At 42.3% G+C, this 25,111-nt stretch overlaps 1 protein-coding gene across 11 annotated transcripts in view; it reads left to right on the top strand.

Moving 5' to 3' along the window:
• Window positions 1–3,853, top strand: part of CCDA (cytochrome c biogenesis protein family) — a 115,683-nt gene extending 111,830 nt beyond the window's left edge. For 7 of the 11 annotated variants that reach the window (XM_086494797.1, XM_086494801.1, XM_086494798.1 and 4 more), the window contains one exon: window positions 3,185–3,472. In XM_086494797.1, coding sequence (XP_086350923.1) covers window positions 3,185–3,266 — 82 coding nt within the window. In that variant the 3' untranslated portion in view covers window positions 3,267–3,472. The other 4 variants (XR_015185781.1, XR_015185780.1, XR_015185779.1 and 1 more) reach the window with 4 other exon arrangements.
• The last annotated feature ends 21,258 nt before the right edge of the window (window positions 3,854–25,111 follow it).

The raw sequence follows: 25,111 nt of genomic DNA, 5'->3' as shown, positions 1-25,111 counted from the left end.
CCTGACCCACTGTGGTGTGGTGTTAAACACCACCATCTCTCTCAATGTAGTCAGCAACCTCTTCCACATACATGCCAAATAGTGTAGGAGATAGCGGGCAGCCCTGTCTCACCCCGTTAGTGGATTGAACCAAATCAGAAATCCCCTCCGGAGTGCGTACATGCCCCTCTACTGACTTGTATAGAGCCATGATCCCCCAAATCAACTCTGTGGGTACCCCCATCTCCTACATACTGCGCATCAATCTAGCTTTGGGCACTGTATCGAAGGCTTTGTGGAAATCCACAATGACAACAATAGGGCCGTCTCCCACGTGATCTTCCCGAGAGAGAGAGAGAGAGAGAGAGAGAGAGAGAGAGAGAGAGAGAGAGAGAGAGAGAGAGAGAGAGAGAGAGAGAGAGAGAGAGAGAGAAATGAAATGTTATAATTACGTCTTCAAGAGGCCAAAGTGGCCTATGAGACCGAAAAGTTACAATTGGTGAATCTGATACAATGTCTGAGTACAGAAAGTACAAAGAATTGAAAAAACTAAAGCTGAAGCGAAATAGGTGGGGAGGGGTGATGGGGTGAGGGCTGATATAATGAATACAAAGATGGACACAGATCACTAGTGATACAAATGAGCTACAAATCATCAGAGGCAGGCGGGTCAAGCTCAGATGAGATCCCTCATTGGTCGCTGCCGAATCTCATCAATATCCTCCATGGTCAATACTCTGATTGGTCGTCTCGCATGTCGAGCTAGGATGATCTGGATCCTCTGTTGCCACCTCCGTCGATGATGTGAGGCCCTCCACGGTCGTAGGCGCTTGGATCTGCCTAGCTCAATGGCTCGATCAATCAGCGTACCTCTTGTGTGGGTGGGATCTGTGATCTGTTGTGATGACTGCTCCTCTGGCTGTCCCTTGGCTGGTGTAAAGAAGTCTGTGATCTGTCTCTGAGATTGGCTCTCCCGTGATGCCCTCAACAAGCTCTCTCTATGTCTATGCAGCTCTAGTAGAAATAATCCAAGACATCTCTGATCCTCGTCTCTCATGACTCTAGAAAATGGTCCAAAACCCTCTCTAAACAAACAGTGGAAGCGGCCTCGTATCTCATAGTACACCGGGCAATGACGTGTAGTGTAGCTCTGTTTCTGCCTCTAGGTCACATAAATGACATATCCTAGCCTGTGTTGGTACCCCTCGAAATCAGCCAGTCTCAATTTGAGGCTGATGTGAGGATGTGTGTATCTGCCCAATAGCACACCGTATCCCATGAGATAGTGTGTATCCATGTATGCAGGCCTAATCACACAACCGTCCTCCGTGAGTTGAAGAAGATGCTCTCTATAGAAAGCCATCTTCGTGCCCAACTCCTGTGCCGGCTGTATCCATGTGATCCTAGTATCTAGTTGAATCAGACCCTGACGTATGAGTCTAGTGATCTTTTTCCGTGTGAGAGATAGGGAGGGTGCATCCAAGGAGTATTGAAACGGAGGCAATCTATCCATGCTGAAACCATGACGTCATCCACCCGTACCAACATGTTGTGTCACCATGCAGTGCTAGTTGTCAAGATGACTCCAAGACTAGCCAATCGTATCTGTCTCTAGGGAGGTCCCATACACTGTGTATGAAGGATATTGATCTAGTCAATGCCTCGACCACGAGGGGTGGCGCGGCTAGCTCGGCTCGGATAATCTCATATGGCACTAAGGGCTTAGCCCGAATCATCCGAGAAATCATAGAGACCAGAGGCCTCTCCATACATCTCCATCCATCCATGCTGCCAAATCTGCCATGGTCGTCTACTGAGGGTCCCCATATCTGAACTCGGTAAACCATAGCTGAAGCCACTAGAGTGTCAAAAGGCCAGAGCTTTGTTCGCGGTTCCTGAAACTGAATCTACGAACTTATCCTCCCAAGGCTACATAGGCTCTCGTCAATCTAGTCTCTGCTGCTCTCCTCAATGAAAACACCGGTCCACTGAAGACTACCCCAAGATAGGTGTATGCATTTGTGTACTCCACCGTCTCCTGATCATACGTGAATGTGGGTGCTGACCTCCTCCTGACCCACTGTGATGTGGTGCTGAACACCATAACCTTGGTTTTCCCAAGGTTGACGGTCAATCCACTATCATGAGCAAATGTGTGCAAAGCATCCAAATGATGTTGCATCCCCTCTGGAGAGTCAGAAATCGATACAATATCATCAGCGTATAGCAACATCGGAATCCATGTCCCTGCTAGCTGAGCACCTCTGTCTCCATCTCGCTCTACATAGTCTGAAAACTCATCCACATACATCCCAAAAAGAGTTGGAGATAGGAGGCATCCTTGCTTCACCCCAATGGTGGAGTGGACCATGTCAGAGATACCCTCAGTAGTGCATATCCCTCCCTACCACTGTCCTGTATAACGCCAAGATCCCCCAAATCATCTCTGTGGGCACACCAATGTCCTATAGTCTACGTATAAGTCAAAAGCTTTGCAGAAATCCACAAAGCTACAATAGATCCTCTTGCCAGGGTGTCTACCCTCCTCAATCATTCTGAGTGTCAGAATATGGTCAAGTGTGGAGAAACCTCTCCTAAATCTTGCCTGCCCTGCTCGTATGCCTTTTCTCTCTGCCCATTTACTCAGCTCCTTCTCAAGAATTGGATGCGTACAACCTAGCCATTGTGTGACCAACCATGAGGGTGCGATAATTTCCGGGAATCATGGGATCAATCGTGGACACACTCCAAGTCTCAGGAAAAGCCTCATACATGGCTCGATTAAACATCATAGCAAGAAACTGTGCAAGCATATGTCTCGCATGGATGAAGTGCTCCGCTACCAGACCATCATGATCATGTGTTTTCCATGTCTTCATCCTGTCAATGGCTTTCCTTACCCTCTCAGCGGTAAAGAAAGTACATGTCTCAGGGCATGTCTCTGGTGGGTCCGGCAATGGTGGCTGCCCTTATGCTGTGTAGAGAGATGTGGCATATTCCCCCCATGTCTCCGTGGAGGTGATGGCTGGTGGTGGTGAATGCTCATCTTCATACCTCCTCTGAGTCCTGACTCATAAACAGCTTATACAGATCCTGCTCTAGCTGAGATATATAAGCCCTCTTCTTTCGTCGCAAGAGAGAGAGAGAGAGAGAGAGAGAGAGAGAGAGAGAGAGAGAGAGAGAGAGACATATACTGTTTTTGCAGTGGAGCATTGCTGGTGGGTGGGGGTCTGTATACACTTCTGGATCGATTATTCCCTGCATCATCTATGGTCATGAATATGTGAACCATAGATGTCATTGCTGACTTTACCCTCACATCATCAATGCTTATGATTCATGAAAATCCCAATTGAAGTTTTTTGAGGTAACTCTTGCATGAAATTAAAAGCTTAATTTTTCTTGAAGCCAATAGACCATGATTCATGAAAATCCCAATTGAAGATTTTTGAGGTGATTCTTGCATGAAATTAAAAGCTCAATTTTTCTTGAAGCCAACAGTTGGTCTATATGATTGAGTGGTGATGTCTCATGCCTGGTCCACCTCTTTGGAAGAATTGATCGTGTATCGCAAACTATGATGTGTTGCATGTCCACCCCAGCTCTATCAAAGAAAGTATGGTCGTGATCTATTGCCCAGTTGTTCTGTTTTACTTCGAATGGAGCTACTTCAAATTATGTGTCCAGCATTTCAGGATTTTAATGTTCTTTGCTAGACTCAAGAATGGCAGAGAGCGTCCAAAAAGAGGTATAGCTCCAGCTTTACAGAAGTTGCATTGGGCCAAGAGAAAATATTTCAAATGTTGCCAACCACAGTTTTTTTGGAGCATCGGAGCAAAAAAAGAATGCTATTAAATTTTCAAAAATTTGTCTACCATCTGAGATTATATAGTTAAGCTGTAGAGTAGCATTAATTAAATGAGACAGAGCCCATCTGCATTTTAGATGGACACTCACAAGAGCATGAAGGAAAGTAAAAAGAATGTGACATATTTTTACACTTTTTTGGATGTGGGTCACAGTTGGGGGTTATTGAAAGGAAAACGTAAGTTCAGAAGGTAAAGCATGTGCAGGTGCAACAATCAAATGCTTGGTGTAGGGTGAATAAGCAAGTTATTATGCTTTTGCTGACAGGGTTGATGGCTCAGGTTTTTTCGTGTAATCTGATTACGAAGCATGCAGGAATTCTTTGATGGCTCCAATAGTTTAGTTTATGTGTAAAGTGGGCCTGAATGTTTCCACAGGCAAAAACCCATATCATAGGTCTTGGTGATTTTACAAAGACATGGCCAAATTGCCTTTAGCTAATATTTGTCGGACTGAAAGCTTATCAGTGTCCTCATTTGTTGGAATGGAAGAAAATCAGGATCTGAAAGGAGGTCACAATGAAAACATATTAGGCTTGTGAGAGGGATTTATAGATGAGTCAATACAGATCAAAGGCTACGTGAGTTGCCTAGGCATTTACCCATTAAGTTATGATGATGGAGAACTTTCTAACTCGTAAACTAGTGGGTGACTGGTAGGAAAAGTTTGGTGACCTTCCATGAGGTGGGTCTAACCCTATTTCAATATTAGAAAGGAAAGAAACATTAGGAGAGATCTTCTTGTGGCTCGATAATTATTGGGATTTTTTTGAACTCCAAGCACCCTTTCCTTAAGCAACCTAATCTTTTGACAAGAAAATTCTCCCCTTGAAGATGGGATGTATAGGTGGTAGGCAAAGCAATCTTTAGCACGCAATGGTTTGTCTTACATCAGTGATGACACTTCTTGGTACTCGAGGTTGCAACATAGGTCGATCATTCTTTGCTTCTATTTTTTTATTTTCGTCCTTTTATGGTCTCCTTATCTTTTTCGTGGAATGGATTGACGACATCTAGGCTTGGAATGGGCTCTCTCCTTTACAATATGATCGCACGACTCTAGAAGTGCCTGTAAGGGTATAATGACTTCATCATCCTCATTTATGTATGATTTAATGTATACAAGCTAAGTACATAGCCAAAAGCCAATGTACAAGGGAAGTAGAGCTTATATATCCCTAAACAAGATGACCATGACCTCATTGTTTAGTTTAGTGAGAGGCATGCTAGAGTAGAGCCACTCTTACCTAAAGATTGAAACCTATGCTAGCATTTCCCCTTTATTGCATAGGTGAAACTAACCTATGAGATGGCACACAAAGTGGAAAAAAATGGATGGCCAAGGGAAAGACATAAAGATATCATAATCCTGAAAGTTTTAAAGGAGACAGAGAGCGATATTGATGGAAGAAACGTCCTGCTTGGCTTACAGGATGATCAAAAGCCAATATGACTTGGAGGCATGTGTTCTTGCCTTAGAGGTTGGGTGCCCATGACCTACAAGAAAACGGTACAAAATTGGCAATAACTATTTTCCGATCAAAACCCAATAAGATGATGCATCTAATTTCTTTGTTGAATTGGGCCTTCAATGTGAGATGCAAAAAAAGTTTAGAATTGCATTTTTGCCAGCTAAGTAGAGGCCATTTGGTCTAGATCCTCATATTTAGGAGAACTAAAAAATGTAAAAAAACTAATGTAGTGTTATAATCCATCGATGTGCCAATTGATGCTTGACTAGAACAATCACACACCTAAAATTATATCAATCAAATTTTTGGTTATCATGAAGAGGCTTTGTTAATCTTGGATCATTCTTCATATTATACATAATATGCACTCGTATACCAATTGATAATTGATACATAACATGTTTCCATATGAGCATCTAAAACAATTTGCTACGAACAATCATGCGTCACACTTCATGAGTCTTATGTGAGATTTATTAATTTTGAGGCACTCTAGTGCAATACACCCATACAATTCCAATCACAACTGAAGATGCATGAAAAATCATTAAAAGGTGCATATAGCAAATCATCAATGGCCAACCATTGAGATAACATCAAGGCACGCTTACCATGTGAACTCCTTTTTAACCTCAAAGATTTGATTTTAGTAACATGCTTCGACAAGAGCATGTGTCATGCGATAAGGGTCATGGATGAGGTGGTAAAGATGATCTTCCAACCATGGTAGGTGGAGCTATGAGGGGATGATGTTGAAGACGCAAGAGACAAAGTGGCTTTGGCTGAAATGTTGGCATGAGAGGCTGCAAGAGTTCTAGCAGAAGGGATCATCGTTGCAATAAACAAGTCTTTGCTAGACCCCAACCTTCATGCATGTGAAAAGGTGAGGGCAATGATACTACAAACTCTACAAGGCACACCTTTTGTAGGGCACACTAGATTAAGACTAAAAGTTTTCAAGTAAGGATGTAATTAGTGGACAAAGCTTATAAACTAAAACTCTCATTCCTTGCAAGAACTATAAGTCAAGCCTAAATAGCTTCCTTCAAAGATGTTGGCTCCTTTGTAGAGCCCACGATCTCAGCCATTAGAGCTTGATGATGTTCAGAGGCCCGTTTTTGGTCCTCTATTCCCCTTGACCTTCATGAACCAGCTATTGCTACCTTGAGAGTATAAACGCTAGGATTGCAATCATCGAAGAGCAATTGGGCCCACATTGGTAGTGGATTTTTTTATGGCATTGCAATAGTTGGTTAGTTTCACAGGAGCTATCTTCATTCAACAAATCCTCCTCAATATCTTCATTCAAACTCATGTAGTATTGTAGATTATAGCATAAAAATATTAAGGTGTGTAGTTTCATAGAAACAACAGCCTACATTGGCTTGAGAAATATTTCTCTTGTTTTTTATAAGTTTATAGAGTGAAAAGTCACACGGTATCTTGCATTAGCCCATTATTAGGGGTCTACAAGCTCTATTGCATGGTACATCATGATGTGGGGGGGGGATTCTTCATACATTTTTAGCTCATTGCACAAGCTCTATCAGGTGGTACGTCAAGATGAAATTGCTTAGCTGAACCGTTTCGATGAGGAACTACGGTTTTTGACGTGCCAAAGTGACTATTGTTACCCAAGAAGTGTAGCTCAGTTGGTGAGACCATTGTGATGTTACCCCAAGGTTGAGGGTTCAAGGCTCACGAGTTGCGTTCTCTTAGGCGTATTCTCCTCTTGTATTGGGGGGTGGTTGCTCCTCGAGGTCTAAGTACAGCAATGCACAGTTGTAAATACATGATATGTTTCTCCCTACTACCTTCCCCGCGTTGACGGTGGGAAAAAAAAAGGTACTGCTGTCTGCTGAGCCCAACCTGCAGCAGCTTTAAAAGCTGCCTCGCCTCCATGTCAAGGCGCAAAAGAAGAATGGACTTGCAAATGGAAGGTTTAGCTCTCAGCACAGGCTTGTCGCCAACGACTACGCAGGAGACTCTTCGGAGTCATTGAAAGTGGGTACATTGCTGCCCAAAGTTGAGGAAGCTGTGCTTGCAAGCCGCAGCTCTCCTGCAAGTTGGAGGAGAGAGCCTGGGTAGAGAGCTGAAGATGGCCATGTAGTGCCTCTACCACTACAAAAACGGAGGGAGGGTGAAGTCTCTTGCTTAGGTTGGAAAACAGTACAGTCACTAATAAGGCTTAAAAGACTCTTACCACTTGTGTAGAACAGTACACTGCGCCGGCTTTGGTAGAGGAGGAACCGCCTTGGGCTGAAGGGGACTGAAAAGCTCCACCTTCAGAGCTGAAAATGAAAGCAGAGGGTACACATCCAGAAGCGAGCAGAAGCTAATGACAATCGAGAGCGACTAGACTCTACAGCCTCTTGTGTAGGCACGAGATATGCATGTTGCAGGATCTCCATTGCACACACATTCATATGATCAGATTGAGAGCCTACTTACTATGTAGGGCCAAAGTGTTTGTAGCCTATTGTGTATGGTGTCACAAAAAACTGGGGCGACCAGATATGCATGCTACAAGAGCTCTGTTGCACACACCTCCGATGTTGGGATCGGTGGGAGAATTCAGGATCAGATTGCAGATGGTCTTCCTGTATGGAATGTTGCCTCTTAAAAGCTGTTGTTCGAGCAAGCGAAACTCGGGAGACAAGGCGAAGCAAGCAGGAAGGCCCGTGGCAGTGTCCACATACAGTTCTTGGTCAGCTTCATGTCCACGATGTTGTCCCTTGGAGTGCCCTTATTGCAGGGCTCATTTCAACAGATGCAAAGTAGAGCCCTTTTCTCAAAGGCAAGCATCTAGCAATCCTTGAAAGCTCGTGACATTGTGGAAGATGTTGACACGGCGAGATAATTCAGGCTAGTTAGGGGCTTGCCACATGCAGTATCTTCACTAAAGCACAAAAGAAAAGTCTTGATGTGTTTTCACTCTCGGATGTCTTCACTTGGAGCCTAATGGTGTTGATTGAAAAAGCATTAACGACGAAAAACGAAGATAGTGATCGGATTTTCGATCCTGCCCATATGGCAGGTAAGTGAGCTAATTGTATGATGTATCCAATGGCAAGCACCTTAAGTAAAAGCAAATTTCATGGTCGGCTACTGAAGCTTTTGTATCTCACCTTATCGATATGTACGATGCAGTCTATACGTATGCAAATTGTGAATTTGGACAGGTTGGGTATGAGTTCAAGTATATGAGGGGTGTGGCATCGTACAGAGACAAGGTAGATTGTGTCCATCACCCACTTTTGTATTCTTGTACTATGGGTTGGCGGAATCAGAGTACTCTTTTGTTCCTTGCATGGCTTTCACTTGGCACATGCAATCCAATATGTGCTCTGATAGGCTACTAGATGTTACTGCTCAAGCAAGTTGAGAAGGCAACCACTCTTGGGTGTAATATCAGAGTACTATGCTCCTACATTCAAAGGGATGAGTTGTTCATCGTACAAGATATCATTTCTTTCCTACAAACATGTTGACAAACCCAAGATCTATGGTACCATTGGCCATTACCGGTGGAATGTATTGGTCTTCGGAATTTTGTCCAGCCTTCAATCGGATGGATTATCATACTTTCATTCTTGGAACTCATTTATATTAGGGTTTCCACAGCCTTAGCATCCGACAAGTAAGGCTTTTATTAAGCTTCTTGTGTTAGATGTCATTTAAGATCTCTTGAAATATATGGAATGCATCATAAGCACAAAAAGTCCAAGGCCAAGGAGCTATGGGCCATTTTCAAAGGATGTACGCAAGGGCTTCTATCCAAATCTAACTTGAAGGCATGTGGCATTGCACAAGATGTTGACATGGGTCAAGTTGAGATTGCTAGTGAAGGGTTGTTTTCAACTGATGAAAAGAGGACATGCCCAATAGGGGAAGGGCCACGAAGCTCAAGGCTCTTTTATTGGATGCAAGAAGAGCATTTCTCTTAAGCTATACGCTAACTGTTGATTATGATCTTCATGTCCAGAATGTAGTCTCTTCAAATGCAATGTTTGTCAGATATGCTTATCAACACGAGGGTTCCTCTCGAAACATAGTCTCTTGAATGTGATCCGCTTGGAACGTATTGCATGATATGCCCAACAAGGATGAGCCAAGATGCCACCGTTTTTGAAATTTGAAGATAATGAATCTCTTTTCTTGCATTGCAAATCTAAAAAGAAAACTGGAGGAGAAATAAATGTGACCAACACTAGAGAAGAAGTTAATGTTCACAGAAAACATGTAAACAGTTACAATTCACTTGCTAGGTTTTGGTTTCTACCTGTAAAATAAAAATTTACAATGCAAAAAACCAGTAAAATTTTCCCTCGTTTAGTTATAATTTTTATTAAAACTTGCAAAATTTTGAAGAAAAACCCGTAAATTTCAAAAGCCCAGTTTTTTCTATTTGTTTTGAAAAATCTTCTTTGGGAACACTGGAAGAAGCATATCGCAACCCTCCAACACTAGAGGAGAAAAAGAAGTATGCGGGGAAGGGCACGTTCCCTATGGTGAGGGTGATGGGCGATGTAACTTCTGTATATGTTATCTTTTTTCCCGTGAGCACATCGTACAAGCATGTAATGCATTGATCATAATCTTCTAAACCCACACATGTAAAAATTTTAGTACTACCAACAATTGCTAACTTGTTATTTTCCATTTTTGCAAGGTTTGGACAATGAATACAACTTGAACAAGTGCCCAAAATCAACCTAAAGTAGGTATTATTACTTTTAAATTGAACATAACATATTCAAGTCTAGTTTACAACTTGGAATTCTATGATCATCTCGAGTAATACTTTAAAAGGATAAGGTGATCACTTGACTCTAGATTAATTTAAGCGAATGCGGCATGAAGGCATTTCTCCAATCAAAGTGATCTATGTCTTCATCCTCCAATTCTATGTTGTGATGGGCGCTATTGACTAAGATTAAGCAAATTCACATACATGCTCGCACAAGGCTTCTTAGAGCATACTATCGGCTTTGTGGAAATGTAATGCGAAGCAATCATGGCACACTAGACGCAATGACAAGGCAATCAAAAAGTCTAGGCATTCTTTATATATATATATATATATATATATATATATATATAAATATATAAAAGGCATATCACTTGTAAAGATAATAACGATTTGTTACATAATCTTATTGGTATGGATATAAGCAAACTAATCGATTGGGAATGACAACACAAACCCCACATGATAGAGATACAAGGAGTTCAAGCTTTGGAAATTTGTTTCTAATTATATAGTTCATCTAAAAGCCCAAATTCAACTCCTAAGGAACCAAGCTATATGACGCATATCAATGTAAAACATAATTATGATTTGAACACATAAGCATGATTTGTAATTTTTGCAATTCTCGGTTGGTCTCAATCATAGCTTTTGAATTGTATCTTTGCATACACCTTGGCTCATTAATTGAGTTGCTCCTACTTTTGCTAGAGCTTTGAATGACTAAGTGATCGCTTTCCTCTCTAAACAAGCAATTCTTGTAACATTACTTATAGTTCCCCTCACCACTTTTTGATCCTGCAATTTTCAGACTTAAAAGAGTCCTCTCTTTAGATTTGTTTTAGACTTAAAGATATCCTCACTATAGCTTTGTCTCTTGATTCCTCTTGTGGTGCTTGCTTAGAGATTCTTTTTTGAGTTGCTACCATTCTTGGACCAGTCGGTAGTGATGGATTATATGTGCATAGTTATTGGTAGAGAATTTCTCTAATGTGTGTTTAGTGTAGAAAATTTTACCTCTTTTTACTTGAATAATTTGTCTCGGCTTGGTTATCATTTGGTTAGTGTGTGAGAACTTTACTCCTCAAAAGCTCTTATACAAACCAAACCATTTTGGAACACTTTGGAATAGAGTTCATTTTCCCGTGCTATGATTAAATTGAATCTCCTCAAGAGTGGCCTTAAGTTTTTACTTTCCTCTTCCCTATATATGAAGTAAATATATTGGTGCTTAAGAGAGCATACCATAATTGAAGTGCAAGGGACATAAACACATTTTATGGCTTTGTAAGTGCAGATCTAAGTCTCCAATTCTTATTTTTTACGGGCATTTGCAAGTGTGCAAAATTAATTCTCCAATTCTCTTGAGAGTCAACACCTGCAATGCCCAATAGTGTCAGCATCTCTCATGGTCGTGATTCACACACGCACACACAAATTCAATTTGACACCACTTTTGGGCATAACCAAAGCATCGGATTCCTATTGATAGTACGTTATTTTGGCAAAGGAGTAGATTGAACTTGAAACTACTAATAGAGTACACTTGCTAAATTTGACCAATTCTGCTAATCACAAGACAAGCTATTTAGTGATTGCACACAACAATTGTTAATTTTCACGTTGCTACAGCCTTGGAAGGAATCTCTATAGGAAATTTTTAAATCATACACATTTCCTTCTATGTATTTCTCAAGAGAAAATTTTGAAATTTTGAGCTAATTTTTACTAGTTTTGCACTATTTCCCTCAAAACTCATGCGGTATTTTTCCTTGTCATCTTCCTCTCAATTGGGATTATTGGATTTCAAAGTGGCATGATTCTAAGTTGGGACTAGGTTCACTAAATCTCTTTTAAGGTCTTTCTCAAGTAGCTCCCTCTTTGGCCAAATTATCATTGTTTTCTAGCAATCCATTGGCCTAAATTTTGTTGGGGTGTGTGCCACATCCTCACCACCACAAGTGTGAACTCTTTCTAGTTTGGAAACCTACAACTTTGACATCATTGATTAGGTCATATGATGCCCTCTCCCAAGTCTATAAAAGAAGCCTAAGCTACACTTTGTATCCTTCTTCCATCCATGCACTTACTATCACTCTAGCCTACTTTGTACCCATTTGCATATTAATCTACTTATAATTTGTTACTTGTATTAGTGTCAATCTCTCTCTAATACCTCTTGTAATTAACTCAATAATCACATCATGAACGGCTCGCTGACGTTTCCGCCATAACGCCATTCCCAATAAATTTAGCCACGAAAATGTCAATAAGATCAAGTAAAAGATTTGGATTCTTGTAGGGATTCTCCTTGTTGCCATATCAAGCGCTTGGGGTCGCTCAATTGTGGAAATTTTGCAATGTCGTGTGCATAATTTAAGATTCTCCTATGAAAAAAATTATAATTTCCATCAAGAAACAATTCTTGGAAATTCTTGTCAAAGACAATGTTTTCTAGTAGAACTAAGAGAAAAAAAAATTCACATAAGATAGTTGATAAGCAATTGAGCTGTAAGTTACAACATACAACGTGAGATAGTTTCTTCCTTCTTCCACTCTACCAAGGATGTATTTACATAAACCTACATGAAGTTTGAATGTGTTTTGACTATCATTGTGGTGCACACCATAACAAAAAACAAATTTAGGATTTTGAATGCTCCTACAACCTCAATCTAAAGGTACATGGAGGAGGTTAAGTTGGGACCAAACAAGCTAAAGATTACTAGCACCATCATCACTCCAAGTGTCTCTCACTCATGATGTTATAAAACACCTATAATATTAAAGAATTTCCTTTTTCCTTCACTCCAATTAGGATGTGTTTGCATATTCCTACATTGAGATTGAAGGTGTCCAACTCAACACTTCAATATGCACCATTCGCTAACAAAGGACACCTTGTGAATGCTCCTACAAGCTCACCCCAAAATATGTAGAGGAGATGACGTTGGAACTAGACAAGATAGAGGCTTCCATCATCATTATCTCCATTGAGTGTTCTAAGTGGTTCTCACACATGAAAATCACAGGAATAACAAGAAGATATGGTTGGTAGAATTAGTTTCTCCAACTAAAGAGACAACCAAAGTTTCTTTGTATAAATGCCTTTATTGGATGTCTTTGACTGCACTTATATACCTTCATGAATGGCTTGTGGTTACAACCAAGTTGACATTCATCGATATGACTAACACGCATTCCTTTGGGCCTCTCCAGTGCTGCTTTGCAACTTTTTGGTGCCTAGTGAGAAAGTTCGTCAAGGCCCAACTTCTTATCTTTCTTTGTGGCTTTAAGAAGGATTTGTCCAAATTTAGCGTTTTCAAAACTATTTTGTAGACTTGGTGTCTCTTCTTTAGTATCCAAGAAAACATCATTTTTTGGGTATAGATATGTGAAGTTGTGTGATAGGTAAATCATTATACTGTTCTACTTGATACATGACTAAATTAAAGCTTGACAAACCCCAGTTAATTCCCCAAGTTAGTAACTTGCTTCAAAAGGGCCTTATCCGACATCATTCGCGACAGATGACCATCTATGAACTATCATTGTTCATTTGTCCCCAAAACTCATATACATGATATACAGGGTATGTAGGTGGCTATCATTGCTTCAGCTTTGAAAAAAATGCATCTTTGGCTAGCTAGAGTTTTTTTTATTTTAATAACCCTTAGCTTGTATTCTCTATTTGTAGCCTCCTTACAAAGAACCAATGATGATGACCAAAATTTGGCTTGCCCCTGGTTGCTCGTGCAGACTTGTATCGCGATAGATAATGACTGAACTATCATTTTTGCCCCTTTTATTCTTGTCAGTACTATTAGTTCCTTTTGTTTGTTAGGCTTCATTAAGTTACATACAAGATAGAAGATTACAGTATAAAGATCTACTTCCTGTATACGGCCTTGTACTCGGATGAAGTGTCTGATAGGAAACTTTACACTTGATGTGTGCTTTTGTTTAGTCACATCACCAATTTTCTTTGTCCTTGTAGTCCCAACCTAGACATTTTTGGCCTCATGTTGGTGTTGAAGACTGATCAGCAGTCTTTTCTTACCTCCGACATTAGGAGGAATTGGAAGAATTCAAGCGGCAGTGCAGTGACAATAGTCTTATTGGTTTCCTTTGGGACCCACTTATTCATGATTTCTTGTTGTTTTGATGATGATGCTCGTTTGTGAATCCATACTTGTCCTTGATTTGTTTCTTTCTGTGAGTCTTCAGCGGTCTTTGCTTCAGCCCTTGTACACTTGGTTGAGAACGAGATTCAAACTTTGAGAGTTGATACTTTAATCATTTTGGAATCCAAGTAAACTCCTAATCTCTTTGTGCTTGAATCGACTTCTTTGGAACCCAAATATGGTTTACAAAAGCTTCTGACTTTGTGATTTTCTTAGCCGTTCTTACATACTTTAACTGGTTTCCTTTTGGTGTTGGATCTTGTGATTTTTCATCAAATATCTTCATCTTCTTGATGCATAACTGCTTTTGGCCAAGTTGGCTCTTTGGTATCTAGATTTGTCAAACTTTTTAGCTTTGACTTGTTGTTCTGGCCTTCCTTTATGCTTATAAAAGCTGCTAATGATAGTGATGACTTGAGTTCCTGGTAGGGATGTCATAAGAATCATCATTGTCACTACTATCCTCAGCAGGGTTGAATTCTAGCACTTTCCATTTGTTGTTTGGCTGGTTATGGAAAGTTACTATTTGTTTGCTTTTGGATTGTTGTTTCGTGAATGACTTCTCTAGCCAATTGATTAGAGCATTGTTAGCCATTTGACATGGTTGTGTTCTTCTTGACTGAGTCTTTCCTTCATGTATATGAGCCACGTATGAGGATGCTTGTTGTAGTTGTGTCTTCACTGGAGATTTTGGAATCCACGTCTGATGCACTTTATTCTTGTAGCGGTGATAATGGTTCTTGGGTCTTTGATATGGAAAATCATAAAACCGTGCATTAGTTAAAGTGTCGTTTATGTCACTTGTTGGGTTGTCTAGATGCCAATAAGCAACAAAACAGTGGCAACCAAGGAAGTAGCAAGAAACCTACAAAAACTGGCAAAAACAAGCTACCAATGGAAAGAAAAAAAGATACGGTCTACGGCCATTCCGGCCAAGCCAATCCTCTCCAAAGAGACAACTACGGCCATATCAACAGTAGCGGCAAAGCGACTGCCTTTTGCAAGAAAGACAATTAAACAGAGAGCAGTAGAGTTACAGCTGTTACTTGCAAAGAAAACAGGAAACCTCGATGGTGAATGCCAATAAGTATCTTGCTTATACCCTTCTCTTGCACAACATTAATTTTTCCATGCATTGACTGAGTATGCATAAAATAGGGCCACATTAATCGGCCAAGCATTAGCACAAATTTTTCAACCTATGCACGGCACATACTCCGAGGCGATACCTTGTCGTCCGGGAGGACTCCGGCTAGGAGGGGGGGGAGGCATTCTCAAATGCGGAACCAATAGCAGAAAGAGAAAAAAAGGGCATGATTTTCGACTATTTTTAAGGGTTGTTGTTTGATTGCGAAATTTTCTGGACTAACCCAAGTACATATGCCCTTATACAGCATGTATCTATAGGTATATGGGGCCAAACGCCGAATCAAGCCCCTAGGTGTGTGTATATAAGTAGAAATAGCTATTTTTCGGGCAAAATATTGGTAAAATGAAGAAATCCGGCCATAAAAATTGCATGTGAGTGTATATAATATTTTGCGGTGATGTTTTTGATTTATTATGATTTTTGGGGATTTTCTGGGTTTGATTTGCTATTTTCCTTTTAAGTTTGCTAATTTTTGGCAAAAAAACTCCAAAAATATAACAAGCAGGTGAAAAACGATCGTAATGCAAAACAAAAAATATGGGGATAATCAGTGACTATAGGACAACCTATGGTACAATGGGGGTGCAATTATGAGACTGGAGTGGAAAGCGTGTTTTGGCCAGATTTTGACCGAAATGCCAAATTTCTGGTACCAGGGAGAATGGAGTCCAAATCAAGAAATTTTTGAGCCCACAAAACCTCGGGTTCTTCCCGCACTGGTACAGTCCTTTGCACCCCTTTCAACTCAAGTCTCACCACCTCTAGTTGCTTTGGTATCACCACATCTGGCAAATTGTGCTTGGCCTACTGCTTCTTTAATATCTTTTTGGTCCGGCCTCTCACCAATTGCACTGCCTCAGCATATGTCACAGGCCCATCCGTCTCCACTTTATCCCTGACCTCCTCATGAAGACAATCAAAAAACTTGCTCAATCTTAGAAAATCAACACTTTGAGTACCAGTTCCCTCCATCAGCTCCCGCCAAAGGGCTTTGAACTCCCATATGAATGCCTAGACGTTTCCGTCAAGATTCTACTTTAAACCGTCCAACTTACTCTTTACCTCATGCATCTGCACCGCTGGTAGGTACTGGCGTCAAAAAGCGACTCCCAAAGCTTCACAATTCAACTTTTCTTCTGCAGGTAGCCCATCAAACCACCACTTTGCACTTCCCCGAACCAATAGCAAAAAAATCTACACCGCACCTTCTTCCCTCATCAACCTGTTTTCCAACACAAATAAGCCATAATCCTGCAGCCCGACTTCCACATCTTCCATCCTTTGAAAGTAGGAAGACCCGTCAAAGCCATCCTTCAATGTCTCTGCTCTTCACAATCTTCACTTTACTTGCTCCAAAACCATAACTTTTTCTTCAAACAGGAGCCATCAGATAGCTCCTCATTGGGGGCACTAGAAGATGGATGGGGGGAAAGGGGAACACACATGCAACCCAAAGACTCTGCCTCTCTATAGCCCAGGATTATCATTGCACCCCAATCCACTAGAGTTCACCTTCAAAACTACACACCGCTCTCTCTTTCTCCCTCACACACAGAGAGACCTCGGGAGGCACACACATCTCCAACATCGGCACCAGATTGTCGTAACAGAGCAAAGAGAAGAAAGAGGGAAAAGGAAAGAAACGACACAAAGAACCTATCAAATTTGCTTCAATTATGGCAAAGAAACATTATCTACAACACCATGCAAACCTGCTACAGCCGGCTCGGCATGGAAACCTCGAGCAACAAGAAAAAAACGACAACTTTGGCTTCACCACTCGTGTGACTCTCTTCGATGAGAGTGGCAGGCAAAATGTCAGGACACCGGCAAGGCCGGACTAGACAAGGCAGGGCCGGGATAGGCGGTGTGGAACGAGGAGTCCAACTAGGGCAAAGGGCCAGGGACATGCCTATATAAAGGGTGGTTGGGTGGTGGACTCTCAGGCTCTAGTCACCCCTGCCTTACATTGGTATCAGAGAATGGTCTATTTTGGGCAAGAGGGCGTGGAGCCACTTAGGGCTTTTTGCATGTCATCTCCTTGAGGGCGTGAAGAGCCGCCTGCTAAAGGGGAAGCCGAAATCCCGCAGCGTGTGCAGAGCCGCTTGGCCGGGGAGGGAGAGACTGCATCTCACAAGAAGTTGGGAGCACATGTCAAATTTCATGAAAAGTGGTTTGGGGACCTCCATTATAAGAAAATTTCACCTCATTTTTAGCTCATTTTCACTATTGTCCTTTGAAAGAGAGCTTCTGCCACCTAGAGCGAGCGGAACTTCCAGTAGCTTCTACGACGCGCACGACTACCCGACGGGATGCAGACATGAGAGGTAGGCTCACCACCTTGAGCTTTTCACGCATGTTTGTTGTTTTGTCGCGAAAACTAGCGTAGGGTTCACACACAAAGCGGGCAGTAGAGACCTACAAGTAGAAGCGGCCACCTAACGGCGGCTAACCCAAAAGCAACGAGACTTCATCGGAAGCTTAGCCTATCATAGGAGACCACCAGTCTTGGATGTCCAAAGGCAGTAGAAAACCATCGGAAAAAACCCTAATTCCTAGAATCCCGTAAGAGGCCACCAAATGGGAAATCGGTGGAAAGGCGCCCAAATGCTACCAAAATTCATGGGTAGGAGCATCTCGACATGCTCGACAAGTCTATGTAGCCCACTTGACCAAAAGGTGACCCGAAGCCTGACCCGAAGCCGCACTAAACTTCAGAAACGGCATCAAACACACAAAGCGTCAAATAGCTCTCGCGGCCAAACCGCATGTCCATTTGCCACCAAACTTCACGAGCGGCTTTCCTAGACCATCAACAACCAAGTCCTATGGTGGTAGACCACCACAAATCATCGAAGACTTGTAAACGCAACCACGGGTGCTTCTAGAGAGACAAATTGCCAAATGGAGCTCTGGTGAAGCCAAAGTCGACAAAAACCATACGGCAAGGATCCCTAAGGGATGAGACCAATATCAAGAAATTTCATCGCCGAAAAGCACTCCAAAAGTCAAAAAACGGCTCAGAGGCTCTGAAATCCACACAGGGAGTTACTTTCTATCCATTTGACTTTTTTGTTGAAATTAGGCTTAAAAGGGACTCAGGGGGACTAAGGGCAGGCACTAGTGAACAGATTCCATGAAAAAATCATCAGGAGACATCCTACGCGTAGGATGTCTCAAGGGAATTTCTGGACACAGAACCCAACATTTTTCATCACACACATTTTTTGAATAGCCTTTACATGCTAGCCACCAAGTTTCATCCCATTTGGACCAACATTAACCTCATATGCATGAAAAAACGCAAAGTTAGGGCATAGAGGAAATAATGGGCCATAGACCTACCAAAACTTGTCCAAATCACATGAAACTTGCACAACACATTCATGAGCACATAGCCAACCAATCTGTGTGGTCACCTGCAAAAATTGATGAAGTAGACATCCTACGCGTAGGATGTCTACTTGACATTTTTGGCCTACAGAGGGTGTTTGTCCATTCCAGATCTAATCACATCATCTTCAAGAGCTCATATACCAAGTTTGAAGCCATTCTAATCATTTTTGACCCCCAACACCTTCAAGATACACTTTTTGAGCCCAAACACTATACCCAGGGTCTTACCAACATCAAAGAAGATGTAATCACATGCACAGTTTCACAAGTTCCTTTTAAGCTTTACTTTCAATTTTCAAGTCATTTGGATAGCTAAAACTCAGTTTCTCAGCTGATATGGAAAAAACGCTAACTTTGGACTACTGAGTGCAGCGGGATCTATGGCAGCCGCAAAGTCACCGGCAAAGAAGAAAAGGATGACCATAAAAGATTACCTAGAAGAGGTAGAGCCCTTCGTCATACCAGAAGGAACTCTAAAGCCAACAAGCACATGGATCCAAGAAGATCTGCTAGAGTCCAATGATCTAAAGATTTACCAAGGCGTGTTCAAAGACACCGAAGGAAACGTGATAGAGCTACCAATGCTACCGCGGGAACTCAATGAGTTCGTTAGAAGCAAGATGGCAGAGTATCTGGAGAAGATTGATCTCCACAATTACTTTGAAGCGGTGTCGGCAGGTATTGACATAAAAAGAGTATGGGAATTTGTGACAACAATAAAAGAAGATGGAGTGGCCTGAGTTACAGATCTGCAGGGCAAGCCAGGCACTGAGATTCTAATCACAGAAAGAGTAGTGGCAGCAGCTGCACTAGAACTCTCCAACAAGGGGGATAGTGTAACCAAAAGGAGAGACGAAGTAAAGGTGTACACCGAAAAGAAAGCCAACGACACCTTTGAAGACATTGCCAACCCTAAAGTGGCAATCATGAGTCAGCTGTACAATCAATATTTCCATATGTGTACAAAGTGGCCACAAACGTACCGGATGCCGCCTGCAGCAATTGCCACAACATTCACCTGGGCAATGCAGAAAAGCAAGCCGAAGATCATCAATTATGCAGCTTATGTACATGATAATCTGGTGAAGATGGGCAACAAGAACCCCACATACATCGTGCCGGGTGAGCTAATCACGAAGGTGATTTATGGGGCATTGCACGCCAAGGGAAGATGGCCCGACCCTCCATCACAAAATGATTGGCTGAGGCTCAAGGAAGATAAGGAAGACGAACAGCCCAAAGCACCAAGGACGGCAACTCGTTTGAAACGCCGGTTAGAAACCGTGCAAGAAGAGCAGCCAGAGCTGAAGAAGGGAAAGAAAGAATCTGCCCAAGTGCAATTAAAAGAGACGAAATCACAGAAAGCGGCACGTCTAGAGCGGCTGATGGAAAGCTTCAGGGCAGAAAGAGCCCTCAAAGGAGATTTAGACGAGCTATGGAAGCCGTCTCTAGAAGCAATGTCGGAATTATCCCAAAGGGTGCATAGAGACAGATTAGATGATTACATTAAGAATTTTGAGATTCTTGATGCCACAACAAAGAATATCCCACATGTACCCTTTATAGAAGAGGAAGTGGAGCACGTCCGACAGAAACTGCTAAAAGAGCAGGAAGGCCGAGAGAGAGAAAGGAAGACAAAGGCGGACAAAGATTTTAAGAAAAAGCCGACAACTCCACCGGCCAGCCCTCAATCCAACCCACCGCCCTCACCACCTCCTCGTAGCTATCCACAAGAAGAGAAAGAGGAGCAAGACAAACCAGAAGACCAAGAAGAGTCCAAGCAAGAACAAAGCCAGGAGCAAGAACCAAAGGAAGAGGCTAAGCCTAAAAGTGAGCAGCCAGAGAATCATACAACACATTTCTAGACCTGCTAGCTGTCGGATATACAAAAGAAGAGGCTGCCACAGTCGCATTCGACTTCGCAAGCACGGGGCCCAAAGAGCAAATGCAAAGCCTACGGTTAGTAGAGCTAAAGGAGATGGCCACTGATACAGTGGACCTACACCCGCCCACCAATGATTGGGATGTGGTTATGACAAAGCTAACCGGGCTAAGAGCACAGTCAATGGCCTTAGAAAGTGAAATAGCAACTCTCAAAGCCACTGAAGTGCAGATAAAGCTGGAAGTTGACACTTTACAAAAACAAAGCCAAAGGCAGATAGAGAGAGAAGCAAGCTGCAAGTAGTCTGGCAAAGGCATTGCAAAGATGCCAGGAAATGGAAAGAGAAAATCAGGCAGTAGCTCAAAGACTGCAAGGAGCCGAAGAGGAGTATAGACAACTTAGCAAGTTGTTGACAGATGCAGAGAGGGAAAGGGATAACCTAACCCTACAACTTGCTGAGGAGTCCAAGGAAGTTGAGGCCATGCAAAATGCCAAAGAAAAGGCAGAAATAGACCAGGAGGCTAGCCATGATGAGGTCCTTGAGCTCAAGGACCAGCTTAAAGTTAAAGATCAAACCATCCAGTGGTTATGGGAATCTCCTGCCAGAGTCAGAGCTACTAGCTCGACTCACTACTACAGAAAGCCAGATCTATGAAGAACAGATGAAAGAGCTTCAACAAGAGTTGACTTTAGAGGAAAAGCAAAGGTTGATGATGGCGGAAGGGTCGGTGGTTATGCAAACATACATGGAAGAAGAGCAGAAAGCAATGCAAGATGAGCTAGAAATTATCAAGAGAAATCTTGAGGAGGCGGAGAAGATAAATGCCGAGTTGAACGACCTCCTCATGAACATGGGAGAAGAAGTTGAAGCAGAGAAACAGACACTCCTAAAGCAGATAGAAGAGCTGAGAGGACAACAGGCAGAAGAGCAGGCAGGCACAAGGCCGGCAGCCATGGAAGGCATAGACCTAGAGAATGTGGCAGATCCTATGGACACACCCATGCAAGAGGAAATCCTAGTAGGACCCTCTCAAGAGTCACAAGATTTGACACAAGAAGAGGAAGAGAAGCTGCGCAAGGCCATAGAGGTAGAAATCAGAGAAACGGCCAAGGAAGCCTTGGAATGAGAGCAGAGGGTTTTTAAATCCATGACCATTCAAAAGATCGACGCCAGCAACCTCCGGCGTGAATGGCTACAGCCCTCTCTCCCATATCCTTTGCTAAAGTATGAAGCCGCAACCATCAACAAGAGGATCAGAGAAGAGCCGACAATGCCACTCTACGCAACAGATATCTCCCAGCCTGAAGGGGCCAAGTTGATAGTCGACTCCCAGTCCAGGTGGAGAAAGGCGTGGCTGACAAAGTATCCACAATTCCTAATCCATTTGGTAGAGGCACCCAAAATCATCAGAGATAACCTAAGCTTCTGCCCTCTACCAAGGATACGGACGTGGAAGGCCTAGGAGATACTACAAAGAAGCCAACCCACTTGGTTGAACTATCCGAAGTTGCCAGGCTTGAAGGCAGGCGAGAGAATAAGTGTTCAATACATGGTGAAAAAACCCTAATTGCGGCGCCACTTTTGTTCAATGGCTTTCGCCTGACCGTTCCGCCTAGGAGATACTACAAAGAAGCCAACCCACTTGGTTGAACTATCCGAAGTTGCCAGGCTTGAAGGCAGGCGAGAGAATAAGTGTTCAATACATGGTGAAAACCCTAACGGGCGCCATCAAATTGTTCAATGGCTCGCCTGACCTTTCTTGCCTAATGATGAGGAAGATCTGTAAAACCCTTTTGGAAGTCTTCGAGACGTTCAAACCGGGCCAAGTGATAGACAGTATCTTCTTCTTTCAAGATACTTACAGGTGTGCATATGATCTGTCTGGTCAGCCTTCCAAGGAGGTGATACATGCATTGTATCAAAGGATAATGTTTCTGCCATCCTATCACCTCCAAGCCTTTGAAGAAGCGTTCTACACCGGCTTCTTCACCATCAACACTGATATATTCGGCCCAACACTGCTGGATTTACATGCAAAATACGAGTCGCTGCTCAAGATGCGCGAAACCATAAGATGAAGAAGCAGCTCAACAGCCATGTCGGGGACGACATGAGCAAGGAGGGGGGGAGTGTTAGAAGCTGGACACACTCTACGGAAACTGACTACTCGGCAGATTATCATTTTTTATAATTATTCATTTATTGAGAAAACTCAACATTTCACCTTGTAAATATTGGGGCTTACAGAAGTTTCCATATTGTATCCCAGTTTTGAGAGTTAGATTGAGTAGATAGTTGATTTGGAACTTTAGGGTTTGAGAATTGTAAGGTATTTATACCACTTTTTGACCTTAATGAAAAACCTATTGTCATTTTAAAAAAAAGTTTGAAGTCTGTGAGTGAGCGTACTGTGTACGAGAGAGAGTGTGAGCTTCATCTTGATGCTACATGTGCACCGGTGGTCAAAATCGAGTGCGGAGAAGTGCAGCGTGTTGCCCCTAACGAGAGCTATGCGCCGATACCTACATTGCGCACATATGGTCTGGTTTTGCGAGCTCCATCTAGTGATTCGGTGAGCATACGTTGTCCGATTTTGCATTGCAGCATATCCACGCGTTCACATTGAGTAGAGCTACACATTAGGCACTTTAGATCTCGAAAACGAAGACCTGCAAATTTCGGCCAAACGTCCTACGTGATTTTGCACCAGGTGTTTTGGGTTGGAGTTTTGGTTCATAGACCTTAGGGAGAGCGACCTATTGGTGTTAGTAGGATCTCTTTCAAGTTCTGTGGTGTTTTGAGATTGTTTGATGGGTGTTCGGCTCTAGAAAGCGTTGTAGGAAGTTTCCTCTTATGCACTCTTGAAGGATGTGACTTAGACATTGGGTAGAGACCTCTGTAGGAATTAGTTAGGAGTCGGTCGAGTGTAGGTTGACACCCTATGCTTGCTTCCACGCGCCTGCGGGTCGAGCTTCGTCCTTAGCTGACAAATCTTGTTAGGTGAGTTCTCGCTGTGTTGACGTCCGTCGCGGCGTATCCGTCCAACATACTACCTTACAGAGCATAGCTACCCGCATACAACTTGTGCAATAGTTATATATAGATCTCAAGAGCAAGGAGAAGCTTGAAAGATCAAAAAATCATGCAAGAGTGGAAGTGAGCTCTTCCAATGTTGTTGAGGATCCAGGAGTCAACATTAGAGCAGAACTTGTTGCATCAACAGTTGTTACTTTAGACCTCTCTCAGCTCCCCCTGTTTTACATCTTCTGCCAGACCGCCATATTCAACATATAGGCTCCACAACTGGAAGAGGGAAGATGGACACATGTGAAGCATGTGGGTGTCACCCATCGTGCCTTTAAAGATCCACTATATGCTGCAAAATTTTTCAAAGTGCACATGCATGGATTGAGGGTTAGTGAGAAACACTGATTGAATTAGCCAGCCAAGGAAAAGACCTTGCAAGCCAAAGAGAGACACTAGACATGCTACATGGCCAAATCCTTGATCTTGAGAAGAGCTTTCAAAATCCTAGGCAAGGCTTAACTAAAAAGAGGCAAAGCTTCAATGATATGCCTCCTTGTAGGGACCCCTACCAAATGAGGGTGGTACTTTGCAACAAAAACCTGCATACCAATCTTTAGAGCTTAGAAGTTCTAAATTTGGCATAGATGACCAATTAGATAAAATGACACAGTCAATCATTAAGTCTCAGAACTTAGAACTAGATTTTACCCCCTCACCTCTTCCTATCTGTTTTCTCAAAAAGCCAATGTGTTATATCAAAAAATTTATAATCCTAGACTACATTTTTCCCTCTCACCTCCTCCTATTTGTATTCTCAAAAAGACATTGTGTTATATCAAAGTGTAATTGCAATACTTAGCTTGGATAGCCTTACCTGCAGCCTTGTAGTTGGATGCATTATTTGTGATGATAGTAGTCACATGCTTTGGCCCGCCTGCCCTTGCTATTGCATGCACGTACAACCTTGCTAATAGTCGCTTGTCTTCTCTTTAAAGAGGTGTCAATGGCCTGTACAAACATGGACCCTCTAGGGTTGATAAGCATCACATTGATCCGGGCTTCTTCTGAGAGTTAGTCCATCCAATTAATGCTATGGTGCAACCATATGCAGGAACAAAGTCTACCACCATGTGCTTGAGGATGGCTTGAGTAATGTCTATCACGTTATCTATATACTCGGTGCGCATCTTGTTGTAGTAATGTAGCAAAAACTCTTTTTTGACTGTGCTCATCAAAGCATCTTAAATTATTGGGTCGCGCATAGCATTGAACGGTATACCGCATGCCACAAAATCTTGCATCCATTTCAAGTGCATCGATGCAAGCTTGTGACTTTCACAAGTTATGATAATCGATAATCTTAATCACATATAAAAAACAATACATATAAATCAAATCATATCA

Source organism: Adiantum capillus-veneris, chromosome 22 (assembly GCF_014529385.1).
Source record: "Adiantum capillus-veneris isolate H3 chromosome 22, ASM1452938v2, whole genome shotgun sequence".
NCBI lineage: Eukaryota > Viridiplantae > Streptophyta > Polypodiopsida > Polypodiales > Pteridaceae > Adiantum > Adiantum capillus-veneris.
The sequence above is the reverse complement of the archived record's forward strand: the minus strand, read 5'-3'. Positions and strand labels throughout refer to the sequence as shown.